General features: G+C 42.3%; 1 protein-coding gene across 2 annotated transcripts in view; it reads right to left on the reverse strand.

Moving 5' to 3' along the window:
• The window catches only part of PHKA1 (phosphorylase kinase regulatory subunit alpha 1), a 237,486-nt gene that overhangs the window by 17,020 nt on the left and 198,194 nt on the right, over positions 1 to 22,272 (reverse strand). Inside the window, exons 29-30 of one of the 2 annotated variants that reach the window (XM_075184633.1) lie at positions 10,502 to 10,540; positions 6,762 to 6,791 (exon numbers count right to left, since the gene is read on the reverse strand). In XM_075184633.1, coding sequence (XP_075040734.1) covers positions 6,762 to 6,791; positions 10,502 to 10,540 — 69 coding nt within the window. The remainder of the gene's footprint in view (positions 1 to 6,761; positions 6,792 to 10,501; positions 10,541 to 22,272) is intronic. The other variant, XM_075184634.1, reaches the window with a different exon arrangement.

Raw genomic sequence — 22,272 nt, forward strand, 5'->3', positions numbered from 1 at the left:
ATGAAAACCTTATTGCAGCCCTTGGGATATTCGAAGCTTATTTCATTCACATACTTCTACTTTATAGGTGAATATGATAACAATAATCTTGTGCGCTTTAAAGAAATATGGGAGGAGGACCTTGGCCTCTTGAAAGATGAAGACTGGAGTACACTTCTCAGTAGTTCTCGAAATGCAACTACCTCATTGAAATTCCAACAGATTTAGATTTACATTTTCCACAGAGCCTACATAAGTCTATCCACACTGGCCAAATTTAGACCTGATCAAACTACCTAATGTCCAAAATGTGGTGTCCCCTGTTGTAATTTCTGCCATGTCTTAACATTAAACTGTTTTGGACATGAATTCTCTGTTGTATCAACAAAACTGGGGTGAAGATACCATTATGTCCACCTAAAATTTGCCTCTTTGGTCTTCAACTGAAAGATATGATGAATAATCCGATACGTCAATACGTAATAAATGTTTTTATGCTAGCAAAGGTCTACATAGCTAGAAAATGGACGGCCTCCATGTCCAGATGTGTACGTGATTGGATCAGCTTAGTAAATGACACAGGTGGGCATGAGCATTTTGTATATACCAGCAGGAAATGTCCTTTAAAATATGAAAACATTTGGGGCCATTGGCTGAACTCCCCTTTACCCTCCATGTCAAGATCTTCTGAAATTAATTTAACCCACGGGCTCATGATTATGTGTTTCATAAGTATTGTTTTTTATGCTCTATTCTCTATATTATACGCATTGCGTATTATATAATCTTTATATCCTGTTATACTGCAAGAAAGATGAATGCAAACGGTCTAATGTTATCTCACAATACCCTCTTCATAATCAATATTATACCATATACAACCTTAATATATATACAAAATGTGATTTTTCTTTTTTTTATTTATGTTCTTTTGTTTGTATTGTTGAAAAAAAAACTGGATTAGAAAAAAAAAGTTCAAGTTTATTATTAACAGGGCAATTGCCTAAATAATTTTGCTGAAGCATCTATATTGCATAATGCACAAAAGTATTAGTTTGCTATGTTCTATGTGTAACGGACTTACCTGATCCCCGCCGCTCCGTCCAGAAGCCGCACTTCCGCATCCAGGACCACGTGACCGCACCCGGAGGCGGTCACATGACCTCAACCTAGAGGCGGGGATTTTGAATCCCTGTCAGGATAAAAACCTCACTCTGACACTCGCTGAGTGTCAGAGCAACACTTCCCTGTTCCTGGCTCCTGCTCTTCGTGGATTGCTGTGTCTTCCAGTCTCCAGTGTCTTCCTGTGTGCTGATCTCTGCCTGCTTGACTACCCTGGCTCTGCTATCCCTGTGTACCGACCCGGCTTGCTGACCATTCTTCTGTTTTTGTGACCCATGTACCGAACCTGGCCTGCTGACTCCGAGTTGCCTTCTGATTCTGCCTGACTCCATTCCTGTGTACCAAACCGGCTTGTCTGACTCCGCTACACTCCGCTGTACTACATCTTGGGGCGAACCTGAGGACCGCTACCTGCAACTCCTGGCAGCAAAGCCCACCCCGCCTTGCGGCGGTTCTTGGTGAACACCGGGGAGATCGTTAGACTCCGCACCTCAGGTAAGCCAGCGCTAATCAAGATTAGTAGTAGAAGTATCCAGAATCTGTTACAGTTTGCTCTGACCATGGATGCCGCAGCTAAAGATCTGTTGGAGCATTTAGTGGGGAGAATGGATAAGCAAGAAGCTAACCAAGAGCAACTTTTAAAATTCCTCAATAGTCTATCTACTCGGTTGGATGTTGTCCATAACACCCTAGTGGCTAGTGGACCACCTGGGCCGGCAGTGGCTCCTGTACCTCAGGCCGCAGCAGCAGCTTCTCCCTCACAGTTACGGTTACCTAACCCACCCAAATTCGATGGAGACCCCAAGTATTGCAGAGGATTTTTAAATCAATGCTCCATACAATTCGAGCTATTACCAGGGAACTTCCCTTCCGAAAAAACGAAAGTGGCCTATGTGATTTCTTTATTGTCCGGTCAAGCCTTAGCATGGGCTTCCCCCTTATGGGAGAGGGATGATCCCATTCTACATAACTTCAGCGTCTTTTTGTCCACTTTCAAGAAAATATTTGATGAGCCAGGAAGGGTGTCCAATGCCGCTTCCGGCTTATTACGTCTCCGCCAGGGAAACCAGTCTGTGGGACAGTATGCGGTCCACTTCAGAACTATGGCCTCTGAACTTCGCTGGAATGATGAGGCCATAGTAGCTACATTCTGGCAGGGCCTTTTAGACCGGATCAAAGACGAGCTGGTATCTCAGGAACTCCCTACGTCTTTGGATGATATTATCTCTCTCTGTGTCAAAGTTGATTTGCGTTTCAAGGAACGTAATTCCGAGAAGGAACAGTCTCGGCGTAGTATGATTCGCTTGGCCCCCAACTTCCAAACCCCTGTTCTTCCTCCTGAAGAGCCCATGCAACTGGGGAGGACCCGCCTGTCAGCCGAAGAAAGGGAGAGGAGATTTTGGGACTAGTTGTGTTTATATTGTGGAGAGAGCGGCCATCTTCTGAGTTCTTGTTCTAAACGCTCGGGAAACGACAGGGCCTAACGAGTTCAGGAGCTGTATCATTGGGCCTCTTCTCTCAGTGTCAGTCAGTTCCCAGTAGTAATGATTGCCTGTCTATTCCCATTTCCCTTCAGTTATGACAAAAGACTTTCCCGCAGTCGGCTCTTCTTGATTCCAGAGCCGCAGGAAATTTCATCTCTGCCGCAGTAGTTAAACAATTTGCTATTCCCACACAAGCTTTGGAACAACCCATCTCTCTGATGGCCATTGATGGGGGAAGAATTCCTGAGGGGTCCACCATTCCCCTCCTGCTTCAGATAGGAGCGCTTCATCGGGAGAAGATTTATTTTCTAGTAATTCAGAAATCTACCAACCCAGTCACCCTAGGACTTCCATGGCTTCGTCTCCACTCCCCCACCTTAGACTAGAAATCAGGTCACATATTGTCCTGGGGACAGTCCTGCTTCTCTCACTGTCTTCAGAGAGTGGTTCCTCCGAATAGTCCCAGACGTTCCCAAGAATTTCCTGTGACTCTTTTGCCTGAACCATACCAAACCTTCTCTGATGTTTTTTGTCAACAAGAAGCTACTAGACTTCCTCCTCACAGAATCTGGGATTGTGGCATTGATCTGATACCTGGTAAACCCATTCCCAGGGGCCGTGTTTACCCCCTTTCCCTCCCTGAGTCTAAGGCTATGGTGGAGTACGTCCAAAAAAATCTAAAAAGGGGCTTCATCCGCAAGTCTGCCTCCCCAGCTGGGGCTGGCTTCTTCTTCGTAAAAAAGAAAGATGGGGCCTCCGCCCTTGCATTGATTACAGAGGCCTGAATGCCATTACCGTTAAAAATCGGTATCCTCTGCCACTAATTTCCGAATTGTTTGGCCGGATTAAGGGTGCCACCATCTTTTCTAAACTTGATCTCAGAGGAGCATATAACCTCATACGCATTAAGGAGGGGGATGAATGGAAAACGGCGTTCAATACCCGAGACGGCCACTTTGAATACCTGGTCATGCCCTTTGGGTTATGCAATGCCCCGGCCATCTTTCAGGGCTTTATGAACGAGCTTTTTCAAGACCTCTTGTATCAATCCGTAGTCATCTACTTGGGCGACATTCTCATCTTTTCTCAAGATATAGTATCTCATCGCAGTCATGTACTGGAGGTTCTCTCTCGTATCCGGGAAAATCATCTATTTTGTAAATTAGAAAAATGCACCTTCGAACAAAAACAAATTCCCTTCCTGGGATATATTATTTCTGGCACCGGTCTACAGATGGATCCCACAAAATTGAAAGCCATACTTGACTGGCCCCATCGGGTCTTAAGGCCACCCAACGCTTCCTAGGATTCTCCAACTATTATCGTCAATTTATCAAAAGGATACTCTTCTCTTGTGGCTCCCATCACGGCATTGACCCGTAAATCTGCTGACGCTAGTATTTGGTCCACTGAGGCTATCCAAGCCTTTAGATTATTAAAGTCTCTTTTTTCATCTGCACCCATTCTTCAACAGCTGGATTGTTCACGTCCATTTGTCCTGGAGGTAGATGCCTCTTCTGTTGGCACTGGAGCCGTACTGTCACAGCGAAGCCCTTCTGGAAAACGTCATCCCTGCAGATTCTTTTCCCGTCGCTTGTTACCTGCTGAGAGGAATTATGGGATTGGCGACAAAGAGCTCCTGGCCATCAAGCTGGCTCTCTCCGAATGGAGACATCTACTAGAAGGGGCGAAATTTCCTATCACCATATATACCGACCATAAGAATCTGCTTTACTTACGCACTGCTCGATGTCTAAACCCTCGGCAAGCAAGGTGGTCCTTATTCTTCTCACGCTTTGATTTCAATATCACCTTTCACTCTGGGTCCAAGAATACCAAGGCAGACGCCTTATCTCGCTCTTTTGATCCAGCCGACATGGAAACCTTGGAAGACAATAAATTCATTGTATATGTCAAGTATTGGCAACTACACACCTGAACAAGGGTTGTCCTCCGGGCAAAACATTCATCTTGCCACGTCTACGCACCCGGCTCCTTAACTGGGCTCATCACTCTCTCTTCTCTGGGCATGCCGGCATCCGCAAGAGCTGGGACTTGTTGTCCCGAAGTTACTGGTGGCATTCTTTGCTGGACGATGTGAAGAGATTTGTTTCGGCTTGTTCCAAATGTGCTCTAGGAAGAAGCCTTATGGATGGTTGCTCCCATTACCCATTCCCGATTACCCGTGGTCACAGATATCCATGGATTTTATCACGGATCTTCCTCCTTCCAAATCCTGTACTGTGGTGCTAGTGGTCACGGATCACTTCTCTAAAAACAGCTCACTTTATTGCTCTTAAAGGCCTTCCTTCTTCCTCCTCCTTAGCCGATATTTTCATTAAAGAAATATTTCGCCTCCATGGCTGTCCTCAACATATTGTGTCCGATCGGGGATCACAATTCATATCAAAATTTGGCGGCCTTTTTGCAATAAGTCCGGAATTAAGCTTGACTTCTCTTCCGCATATCATCCCCAGTCCAATGGGTCTACTGAAAGAACTAACCAAGAATTAGAGAAGTTTCTAAGAATATTTATCTCAAGTAACCAAGATAACTGGGTGGATCTTCTCCCTTGGGCCGAGTTTGCCCATAACAACCATTTCCATGAGGCCATCTCTAACTCCCCCTTTTTTGTTCTTTATGGCTGCCATCCTAGACTACCCACCTTCTCTCAAATCACATCTTCTGAAGTTCCCGCAGTGGACTCTCTGTTTCGTAATTTATCTGCTATTTGGGAACAGACCAAGATAAATTTAAAGAAAGCAACCACTCGTTCCAAAAAATTCTACGATAAAAGGAGGAGAATGACCTCAAGTTTTTCAGTCGGTGACAGGGTATGGCTATCCACCCAGAACATTCGTTTAAAGGTTCCCAGTAAAAAAATTGCTCCCAAGTTCATTGGCCCATTCGCTATTTCTGAGATTATTAATCCCATAGCCTTTAGATTGAGTCTGCCTCCCTCCTTACGCATACCCAATGTCTTTCATGTCTCCTTGTTAAAACCGATGGTAACCAACAGATTCTCCACCTCATCCAGAACTCCTCCTCCTGTTGTGGATCGGGATCAAGTCGAATACAGATTAAAACTATCCTAGATTCTCGTAAAGTTCAAGGTGCCATACAGTTCTTGGTAGATTGGAAGGGTTACGGCCCTGAGGAGCGCTCATGGGTAAGAACCATTGATCTGCATGCTCCCCGTCTACTTAAATCCTTCCATAAAAAAATTCCTTTGAAACCCTATTAGGTGTTCGGAGTCCACCTTTATGGAAGGGGGTACTGTAACGGACTTACCTGATCCCCGCCGCTCCATCCAGAAGTCGCACTTCTGCATCCAGGACCACGTGACTGCACCCGGAGGCGTTCACATGACCCCAACCTAGAGGCGGGGATTTTGAATCCCTGTCAGGATAAACACCTCACTCTGACACTCGCTGAGTGTCAGAGCAACACTTCCCTGTTCCTGGCTCCTGCTCTTCGTGGATTGCTGTGTCTTCCAGTCTCCAGTGTCTTCCTGTGTGCTGATCTCTGCCTGCTTGACTACCCTGGCTCTCCTATCCCTGTGTACCGACCCGGCTTGCTGACCATTCTTCTGTTCTTGTGACCCGTGTACCGAACCTGGCCTGCTGACTCCGAGTTGCCTTCTGATTCTGCCTGACTTCATTCCTGTGTACCGAACCGGCTTGTCTGACTCCGCTACCTCCGCTCCACTCCGCTGTACTACATCTTGGGGCGAACCTGAGGACCGCGACCTGCGACTCCTGGCAGCAAAGCCCACCCCGCCTTACGGCGGTTGTTGGTGAACACCGGGGAGATCGTTAGACTCCGCACCTCAGGTAAGCCAGCGCTAATCAAGATTAGTAGTAGAAGTATCCAGAATCTGTTACATTATGTAAATAAATATTTTATAAAATGTTTGCCTGTTTTCCTTACAATCACGGTCAAATGAGCTATATTTTTGTGAATTTACCAATGCTTAAATAAATAAGATCAAGAGGACTAATTGCAAAGGAAAGAAAGTATTTAAATAATTTCCATTTATTAATGCATGCATTAGTAATAATTAGGCTATTTAAAAGGGAGTATGTGGTTCATTTTATGGTCTGCACAATGAATGGAGAGCTAGAAAGGTATTGTATATTGTAAATATATAAAACATATAAATAAAGTGGCACTTACCAAAGACACAGCTGAAAATAAATCAATATCCTGTATTGGGAAAGATAAAATGAATTAGAATTTGAAATATCTGGAGGATATTTAAATGAATGTGAGGTTAGTAAAGCCTAATTTAAGCCAACTAAGACCAAAGTATTAGGTATAATGAAAGCAATAGTTATTGCCAGTCTTTGTAGTCTTGGCCCTTTTGTTGTCATCTTGGACTTTAAGCACCATAATCATCAAGCAGAAACTCTGTGAAGAACACCCAGGGGAAAAATAATCTTCACAAATGCCAATGAAGCAGAACAATCAAAATTTAAAAAGTCATGCATGAATAATTAAATAATTTAAAATATGAAAAGATTATATTAATTGTATACATAATTAGTGGAAATATTAAATGTCACATATTGCTTAAAAAAAAAGAAAACCCATAGGAATTAAAATATTCTGAGCAAATGTCAAACTTAGCAAATATAATAATATTTATCATCAAAGCTTTTAGCATAAGCAGTGGAAGATCATATTAAATCAATTGGGGCGCCACTTATGGCCAATATACCCCAAAGTGTAGAAATAGCTAGCAAAGGGAAGCCATGAATTGGCTTTCCTAAGATGAGTCCCTGTCTAGACAGCTATGTAACTTGAGCAAGGCAGCGCTATCTTATTAGACTCGAGTTAGGTGGCAGAGTAGAGTGCAAGGCAATTGTCACCCACTGTCAATGTCTAAATAACATGAAAACGGTTGTGCACGGTCAAAGCTAGGTAACAAAATAATGTGGATAAAGACAGATCTGAGAATTTGTTCCATCATCCAATCATTTGTGGAATTACATTTATAGACATTCTAGAGCCACCAGTTTGCATCCCAATGTCAGATTATTGTGAACTTGCACAACTTATTTTGTTTTTCTGTGCCCTGGGCACCAAAAACTGAACTTCAAGCTGAAGTTGTCAAGAAAAATATGCTATTATCATCATCAACATTTATTTATACAGCCTATAGATTGTAAGCTTGCCCCTTTTACCCTCTATGTCTGTATTTATTACCCAGTATTGTTTAAATTAGGTTTGTTCCCAATTGTAAAGCGCTATGGAATGTGCTGCTGCAATAATACATTTTATATTGCTGTGGAAACTGAATTATAAACTGTTCTAAAAAAAATAGTAAATTAAAGCATATTTTTCATGTGGAAGTGATGCTTGCCATTTTTTACAATTTGTTGTTATTTGATGTAGAAAAGCTAGACTTACTCTTCCCTAGAGTCAGTACTTTGCTCGTTGAAGGCAAACCAAATATCTGAACATCCTTCTTTCCAAACCAAAAAATCACTAGAATTAACAGTCGCCACGCAAAAGGTTCTTACTGCTGTGTGTACAGTCCCCTCTATGCCTAAATCTGCTGTGTGTACAGTCCCCTCTATGCCTAAATCTGCTGTGTGTACAGTCCCCTCTATGCCCAACTCTGCTGTGTGTACAGCATACTTGCCAACTCTCCCGGAATGTCCGGGAGACTCCCGCATTTTGGGTGGGTCTCCCGGACTCCCGGGAGAGTGTGGCAATCTCCCGCATCTGCCCCCGTTGTGAAATGACGCGTTTTGCATCATTACGTAGCGAGGAGCGCAAATGACGCAATTTCGGAGCTCCGCCCCCCGCACGCCCACCTGCCACAGAGAGTCTCCCGGACACCAACTGAAAAAAGTTGGTAAGTATGGTGTACAGTTCCCTCTATGCCTAACTCTGCTGTGTGTACAGTCAGCTCCATGCTTAACCTAAGGGTTCACTAATTCACAGATATGAAGATGAAATCAGCTAAGGTTCAAAGAAAACCATATATAATCAGCCAGGTACCAAGTCAACCCACACTGTAAAGAGGGATAAAAATGTAAAATCTTTATTTAAACAAACTCAGTTAAAACATGCATAGCAGTATATCCATACAAGCAGTGGGTTTTCAAGTCTGACACAGTTCTTTCTCAAAGGTTAAAAGAAAGGATGGTCCTTTAAGAAAGAGCCACGCCAGGCTCAAAACAGTTTAAAAAAAGTGGAGATGTTGCCTATAGCAACCAATCAGATTCTAGCTATCATTTATTTAGTACATTCTACAAAATGACAGCTAGAATCCGATTGGTTGCTATAGGCAACATCTCCACTTTTTCAAACCCACAGTTTAGTAAATATACCCTTGTGTCTCTTTCCTGCTACTATATGCATGGATATATGAAGTTTTTTGAATAATTATTGTTATCCTTTCATGCAGTGTGTGTTTATTGGAACCAATCCAATTAATTATGGTTGAGAGGATATTCTTGGAACCTTAGCCAAATTTCTAAACTTACTATTATAGCCATCTTCTCTTTCACCAAGACAGAAAGGACCAGTGATTATGCCATGGATTTAATTTACTCTTTTTGGTTATGCATATTTTTTAGGACCATGTAATTATTTTACATATGAACCTAATAAAAACCATCGGCAGCAGCTTTAAGCTCATAAATGAGATGCAATCCCATTTTATATTGACCACTGTAGTGCCTCAATATCCTGTAGTAATTTCACAATAATGCTGAAAACTCTGTTTCCGGTTGTAGATTGAGCCTTGCACGGCAAATTGCTATTGGGCTTTTACATCTGATGTTTGCATTACAATTTAGAAATGGTGACTGAACGGAGCTGTGCTTCAATTTTTTTCTCTTTAGGTTTCAGCAATGTACATGTTCCATTTTCCAGAGATGTTCAATTCAAAGTCTAGCATATCTGGTTATATGTGGCTCCAGTGGTCATTATTCTTTACAAGACATTTAACTGGAATGGAAGTGAAGGAAACTAACATAAAATGACTGATAACATGGCTTTTGCACGAATACACAACCTTTTTTTATTTATTTATTGTTAGACAGATGTCTAATGTCCATATTCCTTTTTCTTCTACTCGTTGTATAATGGTCCTACTTCACTTTCTTATACATAAGTATATTTTAATTATTTGTAATATTAATAGAAGGTTCCCAACATATGTTTATAGCTGCTGCCAACTGCTCACCAATAACTAAAACAAGAGACAACCAATCAGCCAATAGAGAGGGGCACATAAAAAGGGCCCACTGCTCAAGTACAGTACTTGGCCCAAGTTAGTCTTAGTCTATCACCGAGCATCCAAGTCAATTCAGAAACAATTTACTATCTACTGGTCATAAAACCTCTTATAGAAGATAATTGCGTCCTCTGTAACTTCTAATTCTCTGTGCTTAAAATAAATAAAACCTCAAAATTAATTTGCAGAATTCAACCATTTGATCTGATTAGGAATGATGAAGTTGTTTGGCCTAGTGAAAGAACAGTTGTGAAGATGGAGCCTTTGCCACTAGTCAAATTATCTGCAAAAGAAAAGAGCCCAGACTGGTCACTCTTAAATTAGGTCCCAGGTTATGGCAGCATACATGGAGTATGTGTACAGCTAATATATAATTAAACATGGAAACACATGTCTTACCTTTGATATTTAAGGCCATTCACACCTTTAAGTGACAAGAGCCTAATTAACATGAATTAATATAAAGCTGATAGTATATGTGCACCCCAACAACAAACGTGACACAAAGTACTGGCAATTAGTTTAATTACCATCTATTTCTATAAGAACCATATTTTTTTTGGACCATAGTTAAGAAAAGCAGCCCTAGTGACAGCCCATGCAGTGTAAGGAACAGGCATATGTACTATGCAGTGATTACAAATAAAAGGGCTAATCCGTTCACCTGGCTTTCTGCTGCCAGAGACAGCCTACGTTTATCCAGCTGGAAAATAGACAATTATATAATGAAGAGAACATGTACTCAATTCATCATCCTTACAAACAACGTTATTTATCCAACCAACATCATTAAAGTGATAATAGTAATAATAGTTTTGATTACTTAAGCCAAAATCATGAACTTCTATAGTTTATTTTATTGCATTTTGAATGTACAGAGGTCTTCTAATATACTCCATGAGCTAGATTAAAGCTGGGTACACACTAATGCCACTTGTTCAGATATTGCAAGTGCATACGCTGCCATATTTTATCGTACTAAAGCACTTTACATCTGTTGATTTGGTTTCATAAACTAAAAATTACGATCAACGATGGAACAATGTTGAGCAAATATGGAAGTGTGTATGCACCAACAACCTGCAGTGTAGACAGATAACTGTAAAGTGCATACAGAGTCACAAGCTTTTCAGCAGATGGTTATGAGAGATGAACAGATCTGACTGTAAATTGTGTGTACACGCATGAATCGGCATGCTCATCGGGACTTTCAGTCGTTGGTAAAATAGTTAAGAAATCGCATCTGAAGTAGATTTCATTAGTATGTACTCAGCTTTACTTAAGTCAGACATATTTTATACTACACAAATTTACAGCAAACTCATTTTGGCTAGTGAACTACAAACAATGGGCATTTCTCACCTAAAAAAAAAAATTGTGAAAATGAACGAACACACATACACAAGGCAGTTATTTATGACCGAGAAATATAAAAAAGCACAATGTTTGTCAAGTGCATAAAAGTGTGGAAGATATAGTGGACATTACATATCACATCTGAGTCGCACTTCAAACACTGGGAGGTTCGGAAGATGCCCCAGCTTGGTCCAGAAATTCAAAAATGTAAATGTCATATTTAAAAAACAGAACTTAAACATAACTTACTAATATCAAAAGTGAAGGAACAATAAATGTAAGAGCTGGTGCATTTTAACAGTAAACAGTTATGTAAAGTGATCACATTAACAAAACGATTAATGGTTTATAGTAGAGATGCTCAGGCTCGTTTCCCCGAGAACCGAACACTCACGAATTTAGCATATCTGAGTATTTTTGCGCGCCCTCGATATTGAAAACGAGACAAAACGTCATTGTTACGTCGTCGGATCTTGGGAGCTTTGGATTGTAAAAGTACCGCCCTCCACGGCGATCCAGAGCCATTTCACAGAGGAACACAGAAGGGGTGGCACTGTTCTTGGCAGTCTAGTGCAGTTGGGCAGCGTCATAGGTAGAAAAGAAAGAGGAGGGGTAGCAGTGTTCTTCAAAGTCTCCAGTGACATTCAGGTCTTCTAAATATGCAGTCACATTGTACTGTGTTATATAGGTAACATACAAAGAAGAGAGCTCCATTGCTTCATTGCCAATTGTCATTGCTGAAATACAAACAATAGGTCTAGCAGGCTTGATCTTCTAAATCTGCAGTCACATTGCAGCTCCATTGCTAATTGCACCCCTTCTTTACTGACACTGCTGTGTGGCAATGTTTCCTAGCTGTCACCCGATTCCTCCTACAGGTGAGCCTGCACAGAGAACAGCGCTGCTGGCAGCCTGGCAGCGTACTGCTCCCTCCGTGCCCATGCACAACCGCCGGCAGTCTCAAAGATTTATCAGAGAGAACTCCCAAACAACTGCCCGGCTGGAACTGCACACAGCAGTCAGCATAGAGGAAAAGCCAGAAACCAGGTAAGCCCTCTAGAATAAAATAAAAAATAAAACAATAAACACTACAATACACTACACTTCCCTGTCCTAACACTGCTGAGACAGGAAGAAAAGACACCATGAAGAGGGAGGAGCTGCCTTATATAGGGGCCAGGTGGGACAAAATTCTTCCTGTCTACCCTAGCTGATCAGGGGATTAACCCATTGTGTGGGCTGCCATGGAGTTGGGAAAGGAAAATAGGGATTTAAAATAAATAAATAGGGATCCAAAACCAAAACATGCAAGAGCGGTTTTGCCAGAACCAAAACACGAAGTTAATCCAGATCCAAAACCAAGTAAACATCTCCAGTTTATAGCAGAGGAACACTTGATCCTGCTATCACATAACTGAGGAACTATGTACTATTTATGGGTAAAGAAAATCTGGACATAATATTTAACTGAAAATTCTATGTTCAGTCCTTCGGGCTTACTAGTCCAGAACTTATGCCTGCACCTCCATTTTCACATCAAAATGCTCAAAATGATTTTTACAAAGAAGTGATTCACATTTCTTTCTTTTTTGATTTGCCACTTTAAGACTAATTTTAGAGAAATGGGTCACAATTGTGTTCATATGTTTTTATTTTGTCTTTTGTGTATGTTGAGAATTAGCACAATAATGCAAGATGGATTAACGAATATATACACAGGTCAGCCACAACATTAACACTACCTGCCCAATATTGTGTAGGTCCCCCTAGTGCTACTAAAACAGCTCTGACCCATGGACTCCACAAGACCTCTGAAAATGTCCTGTGGTATCTGGCACCAAGATGTTAGCAGCAAGTCCTACAAGGTGCAAGGTGAGGCCTCCATGGCTCAAACTTGTTTTTTCAGTACATCTCACAGATACTTGATCAGATTGAGATCTGGGGAATTTGGAGGCCAAATCAACACATTGAACTCTTTGTCATGTTCCTCATACTATTCCTGAACAATATTTGCCATGTGGCATGGCACATTGTCCTGCTGAAAGAGGTCACTGCCATTTGGGAATACCGTTGCCATGAAGGGGCGTACTTAGTCTGCAACAGTGTTTAGGTAGGTAGTATGTGTCAAAGTAACATCCACATGAATGCCAGGACCCAAGGTTTCCAAGCAGAACATTGTCCAGAACATCACACTGCCTCTGCCGGCTTGCCTTCTTCCTATAGAGCATCCTGGTGCCATCTCTTCTTCAGGTAAATGACGAACACACACCCTGCTGTCCACATGATGTAAAAGAAAACGTGATTCATCAAGCCATCTTCTTCCATTGTTCCATGGTCCAGTTCAACACTCACATGCCCACTGCTTTCAACGGTGGACAAGGGACGGCACTAACTTTTTCAGTAATTAGTGCTACAGTAGCACTCCTGTGGAGTTGGACCAGACAGGTTAGCCTTCATTCCCCGCGCACATAAATGAGCCTTGGGTGTCCAAGATGCTGTTGCTGGTTCACCTGTTGTCCTTCCTTGAACCACGTTTGGTAGGTACTCACCACTACAATACTCGGAACTCCCCACAAGACCTGCAGTTTTGTAGAGGCTCTGACACAGTTGTCTAGCCAGCACAATTTGGCCCTTGTCAAAGTCGCTCAGAACCTTACACTTGCCCATTTTTCCTGCCTCAAAAACATCAACTTCAATAACTGACTGTCCACTTGCTGCGATTAGACAAAAAGGGGAAGGATGCTGTCGCACTAATCATAGAAGCTATAAACCGGTGTTTACTAGGTTTTAGGTTGATTAAATTATCTCTGTAAACGGGGTGCTACCTAGAACTATCAATGTGTATCACAAAAACGGAGGTGGGAAGAGAGTTTTTTATAGGTGCACATAGCTTCTTGATATTAAAATATAACTTTTATTAAAGATTATTTTATAAAATGAGCGAAATATGAAACAATTTAAAATCAAATGCTGTCTGCACAAATATCTTCTTTATTGGTTGTAGGACTTATGCTGTTAGCAGATATACTGATAACCAGTTAGCAGGTTATTTACTGATTAAGCATTCAAATGTTCAGGTCATGCTGGCATAGAATTTCATATATGCATAGATGAGCTCCGTATCAGGGTAGCCCTATGCTTGTTTTTACCAATATAAGAGCTATCTATATAGTGTCTTAATAAACAATTGTCCGCATTTGGTTATTGAGGTGCATTAATAAGCTCCATATCAGAATAACCCTGTTAGGAACTCCCAAGCCAGTACAGTGAAACTCGGGGACTACTCTGAAGGCCCGGTGTTCGCTGGAGCCCCTAGTGGTGGGGACAGACTTGGCTGCGGGCCGACCGAGGGTCTAGTAACGTATACTGACTTAAAGGTGCACCCAGGAGTGGAGTGATTGGCGGGCTGTAGTGAAGAGGAATCCAAGGTCAAAGGTCACCAGCACAGATACAAAATCCAGGGACAAGCGAAGGGTCAGACACACAGGCAAAGAAGCAAAATCCGGAATCCAGGCAAGAAGGTCAAGGTCAGAAGAGAAGGTTCTCAGGTCCAGGAACAAGCAGAGGTCAAAACACGGGTAGTCAATCCAAGGTAGCAATAACCAAACAGAGAGAACAAGCAGGCAGCAGAACTGCGGGCAGAACGCTATAACCGGCAGTGAGGCTGCAGACCTCACTGCCCTAAATACCACAAGCCACCAATCAGAGCCTAGCTCTGAGCCTCACACAGCCCCCATATTAATTAAATTAATCAGCCCACAGGATGTGTTAAATTGCGCGCATGCGCCTGGCCACTAGTACCGGCGGTACGCAGCGCCAGATTAGAAGCGTCGGACCGTTGCCTTGGCAACGGCCGACCAGGAACTGGAAATGACGTCCCGGTCGTCAAGGTGACGGCCGGGACGCCAGAGGACCCAGGAAGCGAGCCGCGGCGGCTCGTAACAGTACCCCCCCCCCTTGAGGAGGGGTTAAGGAACCCCGACACCCAGGTTTAGTGGGAAATTTCCTGAAAAATTCTTTAATGAGTCTCCCAGCATGGAGAAGCCTCCGCGGTATCCAGCATCGCTCCTCAGGGCCATAACCCTTCCAGTGCACCAGGAACTGAACTTGGCCTTGGACCCTCCTTGAGTCAAGGATTCTTTCAATGACATATTCCTGGTCTCCATTCACAACCAAAGGCCGAGGCCTGCTAGAGGAAGGCTGACTGAATCTGCTGGGCGCAATGACTTTCTTCAGAAGCGAACAATGGAATGTCGAGGGTATTTTTAAAGAAAGTGGGAGTTTCAGCCTGAAAGCCACTGGATTTATCTTTTTCTCAATTGAAAATGATCCAATGTATCGGGGCCCCAGTTTCTTGCAAGGTTGCCTCAACTTGATGTTCCGTGTGGACAACCAAACCCGATCCCCCACTTTCAGAGAACATGGCACACGATGGCGGTCAGCGAAAGCCTTGGATTTTTGAGAGGCTTGACCCAGTGCAGAGTGCACCTTTTTCCAGACAGTACTCAACCTGGCCGTAAAAGCAGGTGTTCCAGAATCCCCACTGGGAACAGCAGTAGAGAAAGAGTTGGACTTCGGGTGAAATCCGAGGTTGCAGAAGAACGGGGATGTGTGCATTGTGGAATGGCAGGAATTGTTGTAAGCGAATTCCGCCCAGGGCAAGAGAGAGGACCAGTTATCGTGAAATTTTGAAACATAGATGCGTAAAAACTGTTCCAAGGACTGGTTGGTTCTTTCCGTCTGTCCATTCGACTGCGGGAAATACGCTGAGGACAGACTGATACTGATCCCAATGGACTTACAAAAAGATCTCCAAAATCGTGCAATAAACTGAGATCCTCGGTCCGAGACGATGTCTTCAGGAAGACCGTGCAGACGAAAGATATGGGTCAGAAACAAAGTAGCCAAGGTCCTGGCATCCGGTAGTTTGGGTAAGGATATAAAATGTGCCATCTTACTAAATCGGTCCACGACTACCCAAATGGTGTTATGGCCCGTAGATACTGGAAGGTCAACAATAAAATCCATCGAAAGATGGGACCAAGGCCTGCTTGGAGCAGGCAAGGGTAGCAGTAGACCAGAAGGGCGGTTTCTAGCAGATTTATTTCTGGCACACTCAGGACAGGCACGGACGTAAGCCTCCACATCATCCGATAAGGTGGGCCACCAAAGCCAGTGAGAAAGAATTTCGATAGTCCTACGAATTCCCGGATGACCAGCAGAGCGGTTGTTGTGATCCTCTATGAGGACAGGTTTCCTTAGATGAACCGGGACAAATAACTTGTTGAGAGGTGTCTGAACTGGAGCAATTTTCTGGAAGTGTTGGATAGTGGCTCCCAGATCCTGGGTGAGTCCGAGATGAATTGAAGTTGAAGGAAAAATAGACCTTGAGTCAGGAGACTGAGGATGATGGGCCAAAAAACTTCGGGACAAAGAATCAGTCTTAATATTTTTTGAACCTGGACGAAATGTGATGATGAACCTAAATCTGGTGAAGAATAGGGCCCAGCGAGCGTGCCTGGGATTCAGAGTTTTTGCGGTCTGAATATATTGGAGGTTTTTATGGTCTGTGAAGATGGTAATGGTGTGTGCAGCTCCCTCCAACCAATGTCGCCATTCCTCCAATGCCAACTTAATGGCCAATAATTCACGGTTTCCGACGTCATAATTACATTCCGCAGGCAGAAACTTTCTCGAGAAAAATGCACAAGGATGTAACTTTTTACTCTGTGGGTCTTTCTGAGAGAGAATGGCACCAGCACCGACATCCGAAGCGTCCACCTCCACAATAAACGGAAGTCCTGTGTCAAGGTGTCTAAGGACTGGAGCGGAAATGAAGGCAGCTTTGAGAGCTGAGAAACTTGCCAGTGCTTCTGCGGACCACTCCGCTGGGTTAGCTCCTTTTCGAGTGAGGGCAGTGATAGGAGCCACTAACGAGGAGAATGAGCCAATAAACCTTCGGTAATAATTGGCGAACCCAAGGAATCTTTGGATCGCCTTCAAGTTAGTAGGTAGGACCCAATCTTGAATTGCCTGCACCTTGGCGGGATCCATAGCGAATCCTGATGAGGAGATGATGTAACCCAGGAATGCCACTGTGGACACCTCAAATTCGCATTTCTCCCATTTTGCGTTCAGATGATGTTCTCGTAATTTCAATAAAACCTGGCGGACGTGCTGACGATGCTGAGATAAGGATTCAGAATAAATTAGGATGTCATCCAAATAAACAACAACTGTTTTTCCCAAGAACTCACGTAATACATCGTTAATCAGGTCCTGAAAGACTGCCGGAGCGTTGCACAAACCGAATGGCATTACGAGATATTCGTAATGTCCCGAGTGGGTATTAAAGGCAGTCTTCCACTCATCCCCCTTCTTGATTTGGATAAGGTTGTAGGCCCCTCGGAGGTCAATCTTAGAGTATACAGTAGCTGTTTTCAGTTGATCGAACAGGACAGAGATCAAGAGTAAAGGATACATGTTCTTAATCGTGATGTTATTCAGTCCACGGAAATCGATGCAAGGCCTCAGGCTGCCATCTTTTTTGGAAACGAAAAAACAACCTGCGCCTACAGGAGATTTAGAAGGGCGGATGAACCCTTTCTTCAGGTTTTCTTGTACGTATAGTTCCATGGCCTGTGTTTCAGGAAGGGATAGTGAATATAAACGCCCTTTGGGCAACTTAGAACCGGGTACCAATTCAATTGCGCAGTCGTATTCCCGGTGTGGTGGGAGTGAATCAGCTGCCAATTTCAATAAGATACAATAGTGCAGACAGCGAGGACACCGATGCGCGTTTCGCTTAGGTCTGTTTTCTCTCAGGCAAGCCGAGACACTGAATTGACACTTCTTAAGTACTCTGCAGGGACACCCCTTCATGGTCACGTGATCGCAACCTGGACCAATCATAGTTTATATGGATTAAAATGAATGACGGTGCTGCCGTTTTATTAGATGTCATCATTAGTTATGATAGTATAGCCTTCTGGATTGTTTCATACACGGATTCTCGCTCTAAGTGCCGTGATCGTGAGTATATGTTACAATCTATATATGAGAAGCATAAAGGAATACATAATGGTTATATACTGAGCGTTTCACTCTATGAATTTATTTTATATGGGATCATGAACTAATTTCATTGTTGTGAATGCACTTTATATGAAGAGACATATCTGTATAAATTCATTTTCTGATGGGCAGTTCTAATATACCTATATGTATTTATGATAAACAGATGATCAGATGACCATATTGTATATAACAAAATTGTAGCAAATTAAATGTGTTCTTAATTGTTACATTAATAATGGGATCTGTTATTATCTAACCCATCTCCCCAATCGATTTTCCTGAATTAATATATCTTTTATAAGATCTGTTTTTTGGGGAATACATGGCAGTGTTGTATTTCCTATATCTCATTGTATGATAATTAATTTTTATTTTTATTTAGGAATGGTGTGACTTGTAATGATAATCCTTCTATGACTTTCTAACTATTGTCTTGTTGTGGAATAAACCTTTGTTATTTTAGAGATTATACTGATATTAATTTATTGCGTTATTTGAAAAAGAGAAAGGAGTGTGTAATTGGTCTGATTTTTCTAGTAGAGATCTTTATTTGATGTGCAAATTAAACTCAGTGTTAAAAGAAAAACATACTAGTGAAAATAAAATTATTATGAAATTTAAGTGAGGATGAGGTAATAACCACTTCTTACCATTTATAGATTGTGAGTGTTCTACCTATTAGGGTGAATTAATTTTTTATTAAGTGTTATATAATTAATTTAGTGTCTTTAAGGTTTAATACTGTATGATATCTGTGAATATATGATTATCAGGATAAACCTGTTTACTGTCTTCGTTTTAGTTTCTTTATTATATAAACTTGTGAATTATATAGTGTTACAAATAGGAGCAGTCTATCAATTTGTTGATAATCCTACTTTTCTCTTTACTTTACGGAATCTAAAATATTTTTGTAACAAATTTTATTATTTATCTCTAATAGATATCTCATAATTCTTTAGAGAAAGACCGTATAATTATTATTCTCATTAAGACCTGATGGGTGTGTTGTTCCCATCAGAAAAATCAATTTGGTTTCTTTTTTAGAAGTTCTTGTTTTATATTTCCTCCTCGTATTCCCAATTCAAGTTTTTCCATACCAAAAGCTGTTAGGTCATTGGGGTCACTATTGTGTATCTTCAAAAAGTGTTTTGCTACTCTTGTTGGTATTTTCATTTTCTTAATGTCTTGTTCAGCATTGCGAATGTTGCCGATGTGTTCAAGAATTTTCTGTTTGAGAGCTCTAGTTGTCATTCCTACATACATGAGGTTGCATGTGCATTTTAGACAATAAATCACACCTCTAGTGTTACAATTAATAAAAGTGTTAATTTTGTGGCAGTGATTATATTTGTCAAAAAATTCCTTAGTTTTTTTAGTAAATTTGCATGCCTTACACTTTCCACAGGGAAAGAATCCTTTGATGTTACTTATAGTGCCCGTTTGTTTCTCTCTCAAATTCTTTGATCTTCTCCAAATTAGTAAAATAGTAACATAGTTGATGAGGTTGAAAAAAGACACCAGTCCATCAAGTTCAACCTATTTTGGATCTCCTGCGATCCTGCACTTATATTTGAAATTAATCCAGAGTAAGCAACCGCCAATCTGTTTCAATTGTGAAAATCCCCCCAGACTCAATATTGCAGTCCTATTTTTACCCTATATCCACTACTATCCTTCATTTTAAATTAACGGTCGTATCCCTGGATACACCTTTCCGCTAAAAATTTGTCTAACCATTTCTTAAACATATCTATTGAATCTGCCATCACAACCTTCCCTGGCAATGAATTCCATATCTTGACTGCCCTTACTGTAAAGAACCCCTTCCTTTGCTGGTTGTGAAATTTCCTCTCCTCTAACCTTAGGGTATGACCACGTGTCCTGTGTATGGTCCTTGGGGTAAAAAGTTCCCATGAAAGCTCTCTGTATCGACCCCTAATGTATTTGTACATAGTAATCATATCTCCCCTTAGACGCCTCTTTTCTAAAGTAAACATGCCTAAACTGGCTAACCTTTCCTCATAACTTAATGACTCCATACCCTTTATCAATTTTGTCGCCCTTCTCTGAACCCTTTCTAGTTCCAAATTATCTTTTTTATAGAGTGGTGCCCAGAACTGTACTGCATATTCAAGATGAGGTCTTACCAACGATTTATACAGTGGCAAAATTAGACTCTCTTCCCTTGCATCTATGCCCCTTTTTATGCATGCCAATACTTTGTTTGCCCTTGCAGCTGCTGCTTGACATTGAGCACTATTGCTAAGTCTACTGTCTACGAGCACTCCCAAATCCTTTTCCATTATAGATTCTCCTAAATGAATTCCATTTAATTTATATATTGCGCTCTTGTTTTTGATCCCTGAATGAATAACCTTACATTTATCTGTGTTAAACCTCATATTCCATTTGGCCGCCCAATCCTCCAGTTTATTTAAGTTCCTCTGTAGAGAAGTGTCACGGGCACTAGGAGTCTTTGCCCAGGATATCACCAGATGATGTTCTTACCAGAGTAATATAGCTGGTACTATGGTCCTCTGGTAGCAGGGTGAAAACGGAACAGGAGAATCAGCAGATGGTGAGAGAATGCTCAAGGAAAGTCTATGACTAGCAGCAACTGGTAATGACTTCGATGTATGAACACGAGGAACCAGATGGACAAGTAAACGTGAGGAGAGTCAGTGGTCTGCGTACAGCAAGTTGTACCACTGCTATAGTGAGGAGGAATGTCCAGGAGTAGAGAGGAGGTAGTGAAAGTCAGTGGGCTGCGTATAGCAAGTTGTACCACTGTCATATATTGAAGGAATGGGTTCCAGGTGCAAGTAGGTAACGGGGAAGTCAGTGGTCTGCGTACAGCAAGTTGTACCACTGCTTATGTGAGAGGATACTTGAAACTGGTGCCAATGGGAAACAGGAGTCAGTGGTCTGCGTACAGCAAGTTGTACCACTGCTATATATATGTGAAGAGGGTCACGAGGAGATGAATGGAATACAGAGGATACACGGGGGCACACGGAACTTGATCCCACGATGATAACCACAATACAATAATAACTGACAAGCACTGCTTGAAGTATACAAAGTCACTATAGAGATCCAGGTAATAGGAAACAAAGTCAATAGTAACAATAGCTTCAGTAGATGGAAGACTCCGGAGATGAACACAACACAGTCCAGACGGATATGCAACACAATAGCAAAGTCAATGGAAAGTATGCATACCGCGGTTCAGGAGAGCAGGCTGTCAAGGAGAAGTGCAGGGATACCTGAACGGCTGAACACCGGTAGGAGGAGAGACCACTGGAGGATGGAAGCGGTAATGAGGTTGGTGCAGCGCACGAAAGGTATCCGGTAATCAAAGGAGCAATACTCAGGAAGCAGTAGTAAGTAAAACTGGAAACATGATGAACACGGGAGAGTTGAGGCTGTCTGCTATCCGGCAGTAGTAGCGGAGGCAGCGGAGGGGAGACACGCTGAACACAGGAGAGTAGAGACGGTCTGGAATCCGGCAGCAGTAGCAGATAGGAATCAGTGGAGAGATGACATGATGAACACAGGAGAGTTGAAGTGGTCTGGCAACCACAATCGTAGTAGTCAGGAATCAGCTGGAGCTGAATACACGAGGAAACACAGGAACACCTTCAGAGGCTCATGGGGAATGAGACTCCAAGATCAGGCAACTAGGTAATGATCACAGGTGGTTTAAATAGGGAGGGTTGCCTGATCATCCAATTAATTAAAAGCAACAGGTACTGAAGGTTTCATAAGGGCTGCACATGCGCAGACCCTCAGGATGGCGGACGGCCACGGTTCCTGAACACAGGAGAAATGGCACTCACAGTCCGGTGAGTGACAGTACCCCCCCTTTTAAAGGTGGGCACAGAACACATAGAACCGGGTTTGTCCGGAAACTTGGAATAAAACTTCTTAAGAAGAGCTGGAGCATTGAGATCTTCTGCTTTAATCGATGAACGCTCTTCAGGACCAAAGCTCTTTCAA

Source organism: Mixophyes fleayi, chromosome 9 (genome assembly GCF_038048845.1).
Source record: "Mixophyes fleayi isolate aMixFle1 chromosome 9, aMixFle1.hap1, whole genome shotgun sequence".
In the NCBI taxonomy this organism is placed as follows: Eukaryota; Metazoa; Chordata; class Amphibia; order Anura; family Limnodynastidae; genus Mixophyes; species Mixophyes fleayi.